Below are 9,545 nucleotides of genomic sequence, written 5' to 3'. Positions count from 1 at the left end.
GTGATGAGAGCCTTTCCTTTGCCTTTCTTTGAGACAGCCACTTTGGGGAATTCCTCCTCAGCCTTAAGAACAACTATCCTTGACTGTGGATTTGAGTCTTTTGAGTTTCTTCAGTTTTGGCGGGCTTGGTTGGATTTTCTACTTCTTCAGACATGATTATTTTGGATCTTTATTGTATGTGTGTTAACAGATAAGCTCTGATACCACTTGTTAGGTCACACAACACTATAGAAGGGGGTTGAATACAGTGTAGAATACAAACAAATCGATTTCGAACACAAGTAAGAGTAAATAGATATATTCGATATAATAAACTCTGTTACAATGGAACTGTTCTCTCTCAGTGATGAACAAATATCACCAGAGCTACTAGGTTATAATGTATGATCTTCTCGATAATGATAACACATATAGTGTAAACCTATGTCTGTGTTTATATAGTACACAGTTACAAGATAACTTCTAATTGATATGGAATATAATTCAGTCTCCTAAAATATATCAATCAGATATCTTATACAATTCTTTAAGTCCTCTAACTCTTTCCATGCATATCTTGAGTTTGTATTAATCTCGATCTTCTTTCCTGTAAATCAGCTTCCTTCCTTAACTGTTAGTCCTCCAGCACTTAAGTTCTGATATCCATCTTCTGATATTATCTTCTGATAATTTAAGTCCCAATATCCTTAAAATCTGACTTCCAATAAGTACTGATTCCAGTAAGTACTGATATTTCCTGTTTGTTAAGATTTGAAAACTAAACATGAAACATATTAAACATGACATCTCAAATATATCTAACACATACTGATTGTTGGAGGATGTTGAAAAATATAGTGAAGTTAGATTTTAAAAAGAATTCACCAATTAAAGGAAAAAATTCAATTAAAAATAGAGGGAATAAGGTGGAGTTGTGTGTGAGATGGTGTAGTTTGTATTTTAATTTAGTTTGTATTGGAGTAAGACTCTCTATAAATATATATATATATATATATATATATATTATACATAATATATTATATAGTGTAATATTGCACATATAATTTAATATCATATATATAAATTTGAATTTCGGCTTCGAATCGGGCTTCATATTTTGGATCGGGTTCTGGATTGCTATACCTAAAATTCAAATTCAAATCAAAAAAATCTGGATTTATAAATTAAATCCATGTCCAGACCAAATCCGAAAAATCAGATTCGCTAAATATAAAATTTTGAATTTCGAATCAGGTATATATCGGATCAGATTATTTTCACATTCATCTATCTAAATATAAGATGTTCCTCGTAATAACATTATGACTTATTAGTTTGAAATCTTTTTGTTGAAAAGAATGTTTAAGAATGGTCCCATCTTTTTTGGTAAATTTCATGAGTTATTTAATAAAAATTCATCCTTAGAGCATGTTCAATGGTGGTGTAAAAATAAGTGTAATTATTACTAAAATTTAGCACCAAAAAAATAGTGTTTGGTACTAAATAGTATCATAACTCCAATAAACGGTTCTATATTTTGTTCCAAATTTCACCAACTCCCCCGGTATCTCATTATTTTGAATACAAAATTAATTTTTTTAGCTAACTTTTTACCTTTTGATTAAGTGGGATGAGATAGAATGATGTGTCAATATAAGCTCCACATATCTTTTATTCTATATTTAATATTAATTTTAGCATTGTATTATTTTAATACAAATATAGAACACCGTTGAAGTGATAAATTTTAGTTTTTGTTTTATAATATAATTATAGAAAAAGATATAGCAAATAATTGATTTTGCCTGTATGGAGATATAGCAAAGCATAGGTAATTATGATCCACAACAATCAAAGAGAAAATATGAAAATCAAATGATACTCACTCATTCCACCCCATTAGATTGTTAATTGTTTAAATTATGTGAGAGATAATTTGAACAATATTAATGATCACGGAGAGAGTAACTAAAATTACTAAATTACATATATTTTGGGGTGGTCAAGAGCTAAGAAGAAGAAATTCTATATTAAAGACGTTAAGTTTATTCAAAGATAGCATCTAGTATAACAATCATTGTAATTAACTAGCTAAACTCAATTGGAATTGATCCAGCGTCGGGATAAGCTATCTCTGCAAACGCATCCTTGTAGAGCGAAATAATATTAGGGGCAGGGGATGTGCATGTTTCTACAATCTTTACATTAATGCTTCTGCTATCTTTACATGGATATCCTTGTGCCTGACATGAAACTGTCATCATCTGCCCACACTTGTAGCCTTGGTCATATAAGGCTTGCGGAATCGCTGCCACCATGTTACCTTCATCTGCTCCGCCAAAACATGTCGATGCTGAAATTAAGTGCAAAATTATATAAGACTTTAAGAAGTGGTCAATAAAAGAGAGCAGAGAGAAATTTAGATTAATAGATATGTTTTATATACATGTAGTCTTTTGCATTAAGGGCATTAGAACTTACGAACTAATGTTGCGTACCAAGTAGCTTTTCCGGCAGTTGCCAAACTTTGTGAGATGAAGCAACTGAAAGTAGTTGCGAAGATGAGAAAGGATGCAATGTTCTTGACGTTCATATTTGTTGTTCAATAATTTTGATATGTTTCCACAGTTTATATAGAAAATGTGTTGTTTTCTGGGCTCCTGTCAATCTGTCATTTTATGCATGATACAACATCCACATAAATGTATGGATCTTCTCCTTATCTATAATCATTAATATTAGAGCAACTTTAGTGCAAACAACCAAAAATGTTGTTTGCTTCCTCCACCTCACCCAAAATATTAGTATTTTATGTTCTCTCTCATTCAACTCACTTCTAACAACTTTTTACTCCAATCCTAAACAACCTTCACAACCTTGTTAGCACTGCATGGATGGTGATTGAGTGGGTCAGCTGAGAATAAAATAATAAGTTTAAAATCCAAACAACCGTTGTTCACTTTGAACAACAAATTGTAACAACATTCTAAATAATCAATGACTCCAGTGCTAGACAACATTGCCACCTAGGCAAACAACCAGCAAAACAACGGCGTTGTTGTTGCTCTTAGTGCCCCCAGTAAATAGAGCAGTTCATGAACAAAATTTGGGATCGTCTCATTAAAGTGAATTCCGCTCGGTTTGTTTCCTTAAATGAACCCGTCTTAAACATGAAAATGAGCTCAGATAAATAAACGAGTCGATCTAAGCTTTTTGTCTGTTATACGATTTCTAAAATTACGAACTCCTCAATTATTTAAAATAAAATTGGATATATTTCAAGAACTCATCTTGAAAAAGATAATATAGATTAATATATAAATGTAGAATATTAGTGTGCGTATATAATTGTAAGATAAGATTAGTATTTTATCAACTTGTAAAATTATAAATTATATTTTAAGGTTTGTCTATTGAAAAATATAAGCGAACTATTAGTGGACAACTCGACCCAACTCGAATTCGGCTCAGCTCGAATGTTCGTGAACAAAGTCGTGTTCGGCTCAGGTTCAGCTCGTTTATAGACGAGCCGAGTTTGAACATAACTTTGAGGTCGGTTATTAAACTCGATTCGGCTCGATATATTTTTAAAAAAATTCAAACTCGGCTCGCCTCTAACAAAAGTCGACTCGGTTTAGTTCGTTAGTTCCTCTAAATAATATCATCAAAATCATAAAGTATTAAATTCGTAAATTTATTTGATATTATATATATATATATATATATGGAGGGTTCGGTGGTTAGGTTGAAATTTGGGGATGGGGACGTGGAAAACACTCTACGATTTCCCGAAATGACCTGATACGCATCCCTTACGAGGGGTCTATTTTATTTATGAAAAAATGACCAATAATTTAATGATATATTATCATTTGGCAATCATTTTGAAAACGATTTTGAGTATTTTAGTATTTCTTTTTAAATAATACTATAATATCAAACAGCATTTAATTAGGATTTTTTAAAAAAATTGTAAAAATTTGTCATTCCGTAGCTAAGATTTTAGATAATCTGGTGTCCAAAAAGTCATAATTTATTTTAGATTTTATAATTTTCGAAATCCAACCAAAATTTAAGATACCTTGAAAGATTTGTCCAAAATTTAAATTGACAAGACTCTACTATATTTTATCAACTCTGTCAAATTCTACTAATTATATCGAACAATAGTTTTAAATTTTTCATATGACTATATTAGTCGGTCACAAAAACTTTGAAATTTAAGCTTTTTTGTCAGAAATTTGGAATATAAGTTGAATATGATATAGATTAGTAAGCTTTTACTCACAATTAAACAACAATGGTTTAAAGAAAAATGCCGGTATACAAAATTGGTGCAAAATTGGTGCAAAATTGGTCAATAATCCGTGTCAGAATTTTATTTATTAAATGGAAAAGGACTTTCTTACATTCACACAGATAGCAAATTAAATTATTTTATAATGTATATATCAGTCTTGCACTGTCATTTAATAACAAAATTTTATACTTTTCAAAGGATGGCAGAGCTACCTTCGAGTTTCAGATTTTCATACCAAAGATATGAATAATAAGGGGAAAGTCCCCTTACTTACTAGTTTTATGATGACAAATGCTACAGACCAGGAGTATATTATTAGAACGACTCAGGAGTATGATATATTATGGGCCTGTTTGGCACGCTACTTATAAGCCACTTATGGCTTATAAGCCCTTAACAGCTTATCGACGAGTGTTTGTCGACCCAACTTATAAGCTGAATTTACAACTTATAAGCTGATAAGTTGAAAGTTGGCAGTGACGTACTTTTTTCCAACTTATTTTCATTTTTTCATTTTTTTCTAAAGTTTTGATTTTAAAATATAAATTTTTAAATATTTTCTAATTTAAGATTCATGAACTAAGATAATTATATTTAATAATTATTTGTTTTAATTCATTTAAGTAAAAAAAAATTCTGACTTATAAGTAAATTTATCCAAACACTTATAGAACTTATAAGTATTTATCAACTTATCACTTATTTCGCACTTAATCATTTTAAGTCATAAGTTACTTATTTTAAGATTTCTCAAACGGGCACTATGTTTCAGTAAACACCTCATATATTATGTTTTAGTAAACACTTCATTAGGCATTTTATTTTCAGACCGAAAAGTTAATAATTTAGCACATATTTTTGGAACAATAATTAATCAATGTTCTTAAACTCGAGATCAGCTTTCCCAATTAGAGCTCAGAACAAGTTATCTGTTCTCCTAAAATATTTGCAAATTAGAAAATAAACTCTTATTATTTGGACTATCATGTCACGCTAAACAATGATCGACTTTAGATAGTTAATGTATATTTTTGGAAAGAAATGGTTGGATTTAACTATGCTTATATTATTTGGCCGAATATGAGGTCCGTTATACACATTAGTGACTGATTGATATAGGTGGTCGATTTTACTTGTTCACTTCATCCCTTAAATCTGACCACTGTTGTTGGTTAGATTGGTTAGATTTAGCCTGCCCAAATAGCTAGTTTTCTTGTAGTGATGAGTTTATTGTTTGAATTTTAAAGTGCAAACTAATTTAGTTTGATTTCAATTTAATATGTATGCATACTAAATTTTTGGCTTGGTATACACTTGACCTGGGATGGGAAGAACTCTCCATGCTACATGCTGTATGTGTTTGTATCTCTGATCAAACTTGAATTTTGAACATCTGTTCTGTTTTCTGTATATATTGGTAAAATTTAACATTTCTCATAAGTTGCTACACAGATGGAGTACATTAGTTGACACATTGACATGTATTCTCTTGCTGTTGAACACCAAAAGAAAAAGAACAGAACTTCGCAAGAAAAAGAAAAAAAAACAACTATAGTATGCCATTGCTACTGTGATTTTAATGTATCCCTATAGCCTGGATTCTTTGAACTAGTGACAGTGAAGAGAAGTTGTTATGTATCCATTCTTCTCTTCTCTCCTTCTTTAGCCCTTGCTCTAGGAAGCATCTATCGTACCCGTTGAGTATGCTTACAATGCTCCTGATGCTTGGTCTTTCTTTTGGGTCGGAGCGTGTGCAAGCCATTCCTAATTTCACCAGCCTCACTAGTTCCTTGTGATTGTATTGCCCATCTAATCTCCGATCTGCCAATTCATCGTACCTTCTCTTTTGTGTTTCGAAGTCATGCACTCTCTTGATTAGTAGTGCCTCAGGGCGGCTGAAATCAACTGCCATCTGTCCACTAAGAACTTCAAGCACTACCACGCCAAAGCTATAAATATCAGACATTGTTGTTGCTCTACCCTGCATGATGTATTCTGGAGATGCGTAACCAAACATGCCCTCAGAAGGGAAGATTTTTTCAGGAGCCACATGTTCAACTTGTTCAGTTCTTGTTAAGAACTGAGCAAGGTCAAAGCAACCAAGTCGCGGGTTCATGTCTGAATCAAGAAAGATAGATGAAGAAGTAATGTTTTTATGAAGTACTTCTTCATCCCAATCCTCATGTAAGTAACAAATTGCTGAGGCAAGTGATTTGATAATGTTATATCTTTGATGCCATTGTAGTATTTGATGTCCTCTATGACCAGGATGGAATAAAGCATGATTTAACAGATGAGTTGCATTGTAATCATATAAAGCAAGCATTTCTCTATTCTGAATGCACCATCCACGAAGCTGCACAACATTCCGATGTCTCAGTTTGCCTAGGTTCTGAAGTTCATATAAGAAGTTTGAACGGACAGCAGCAGAAGGAGTTGTGCCTAATCTCTTCACTATAACATGATGTTTTCTGTCAAGAAAGCCGTGGTAAGCAGTCCCTAATCCTATTTCAGCCAACCTCTGGGATTCAGCGAAGTTGTTTGTTATTGCAATGATTTCTTCAAGGCTTACTTCATGTGGAATGTTAACTAGTGACATAGCATGACGCGAGGGGCTAGCCTCAACGCTTGCATATAAGGTCTCACCCTTGGCTGTGAAATATGTGGAGGAATCTCTTATGAGTGATTCAGTGGTATAACTGGTGGTTGTGAAGGTTGAGCTAAATGGCCTTGTGTTGGTAATGTTGCTAGTATCAGTGTTGCTACTTGATATGGAGATATATTGAGGGTAAGCTTTGAATGATGGAAGAGTTGGCAGTTCTCCACAAAGATTTCCAGAAAGTACTTCCATAATCCATTTCATGTTTGGTCTTGATTGTGGTTCCTGAAGAGTACATAGCAATCCCAAATGGATGATATATTCCATTTCAGAATTCTTGTAAGATCCATTTGGAATCCTACTATCCCCTGATTTCAAAACCAATCCTTCATCGGACAGATTTCGTATCCAGTCGAGCAATACGATTTTTTCTTCCTGATAAGTGAGATCCACTGCCTTCCGCCCTGCCACAATCTCCAGCAGAACAATCCCAAAACTAAAAACATCTGATTTTGCGGTGGCAGCCCCATGTCTCTGAAAATTCTCAGGTGGCAAGTACCCAATTGTGCCACCAATTCTGGTTGTCTCCACTAGTCTAAATTGTTTGTCATACTTCACTGATGGAGTCCTTAATTTGGAGTCAATCTCATGCTCTAACCACCTAGCCAATCCAAAATCACCAAGCCTCGCATTAAGTTCCGCATCCAGCATCACATTACTTGTCTTGACATCCCTGTGTATGACCTGAGTCTCCAATTGTTCATGTAGATAAAACAATGCAGCTGCCAAACCGTTGACTATATTTACTCTCTGATCCCAATCAAGAACTCTTGACCCCTTCCCCTTAAAAAGAAGCCGGTCAAGGCTACTATTAGGCATGTAGTCATAAACCAGAAATAGCTGATCATCATATAGGCACCATCCGCGTAAGCTGACAAGATTTCGGTGCCTAAGATGAGCCATTGCCAACAACTCAGCAGCAAAAGTCTTCTCAAACCGATCACCTCTCTCAGCTAAACACTTAACAGCAACCACTGATCCATCACTAGGTAAAACAGCTTTGTAAACCCTTCCGAAACCTCCACTTCCAAGAATTTCATCTTTGCTGAAGCCTTTCGATCCAATATAAAGCTCCGAGTAGCTAAAATTTCTGGGATTATTGCTTTCTCCAAACTTTTCAAGAATTTGAACTCCCTCAATGTCCAAGTACACACTAGAAGGTAGTCTTGTTGGTTGTCGAAATCGACGAATTTTAATAAATTTTGATTCAAAGAACCTGAAAACAGGGTTGTGAACAAAAACTCTAAGACTACGGAAGGTACCACGAGGTCCGCGACGATGCTGTGGTGTTTGTCTTGATGGTGTTGCAATGGGAGTTTCATAAGATAGCTCATCTTCATCAAATTCATTTGGTAAAACAAAGCAAAGGTGGCGGTGGTGGGGGCTCATCTGCATATTGCTCTGTAACATTGAATCACATTAGTTCAAAACCGGAAATTATGAGTTCATTTACGTGACAAGTTATTAAATAATGTTGAGAGAATACTTTTTCTTCGTTTCGTAGTTAAGTTGTTTTTCTCGATTAAGATTAAGTAAACGCTGTTAGCCAGCTTTGAAAGATTCAATATTTTAGTATGTAGTGCAAAGTATGAACTGGCACAACCGGAGGGTGATCAAATGCATGGCGTCATCTTCATAAATTTACTTGAGAACTTACTATTGAAGTTTCTCTAATCTCAATTAGTTCTAGAACTGATATTGACTTAACGATCACAAAAAACATCCAATTGTACTCTTCTCAAGGAATATAAAACATACAATTAGAAAACAGGGTATTTTGTCGAACTAAGAAATATATTTGTTATTTTGTTACGGTTTCAATGCTACTAGAAATTCATGAAAATAGCAAGATAAGGTATTTCAAATTGTAAGACCTTGAAATTTCATAATTATTTATATATGAATATAGTTAATATATACATATTAATTATGTGGTTCCCAAAAACTTTAAATAATAAAATTTTGTTGATTATTTTTCATGAAATTAATGCACCCACTCATGCTAAAATTAATTTCACTAATAAAATTATGTAATATGTCATTTGAGAATACTTTTAAATTTTATTTTGAAACCCGCCCTCTTTGAATTATCTTAATTTTGAAATGTGATTATTCAAACCAAATTTAAATAAGAAATGCTATACCTCTCAAATGTTTTTAAAAAGTTTCCAAACTTGAGGTTTTAAGCCGTTATTAATCATTTTCACACAAATAAAAATGATGCATTAACATGCATCTACCAATTAAATATAATTCTAAAATATTTTGAGATTAATTTTGAGACCTAATTAATTAACTAATTTAACTAGGACAGCGTGAACCTTCAAACGCATAATAAAAAAAAGATGTAAATATACAAGACAATGGTCCGTATGTCGTACAGAAAAAGCGCCCATGATATTGACCTAGAAAACTTAAAAATAATTTCTGGTGTAAAAAATTAAGATACTTTTATAAAATTAAAAAAAAAATGTATAGTTACAATTATAGTAGTATTTATTCGGATTGAAATCGGTAGCTGCATGTTCTGTTCAGGTTGGCAACCCACACGAGGGGGCGAGCGTCAGACCCCATTACCCACCGTTTAGATCGGTACCGTCTTATGAT

At 33.1% G+C, this 9,545-nt stretch overlaps 1 protein-coding gene across 1 annotated transcript; it reads right to left on the bottom strand.

The window, feature by feature from the left end:
- Positions 1-5,702: 5,702 nt before the first annotated feature.
- LOC141725048 (receptor like protein kinase S.2-like) lies at positions 5,703-8,448 on the bottom strand. The gene has a single exon (XM_074527426.1). It carries the CDS (start codon positions 8,346-8,348, stop codon positions 5,856-5,858), a length of 2,493 nt encoding a protein of 830 aa, XP_074383527.1. The 5' UTR covers positions 8,349-8,448; the 3' UTR covers positions 5,703-5,855.
- Positions 8,449-9,545: the final 1,097 nt, after the last annotated feature.

Source organism: Apium graveolens, chromosome 5 (genome assembly GCF_009905375.1).
Source record: "Apium graveolens cultivar Ventura chromosome 5, ASM990537v1, whole genome shotgun sequence".
Classification (NCBI taxonomy): domain Eukaryota; kingdom Viridiplantae; phylum Streptophyta; class Magnoliopsida; order Apiales; family Apiaceae; genus Apium; species Apium graveolens.
Note: the sequence above shows the minus strand (reverse complement) of the source record. Positions and strands in the feature narration are given on the sequence as shown.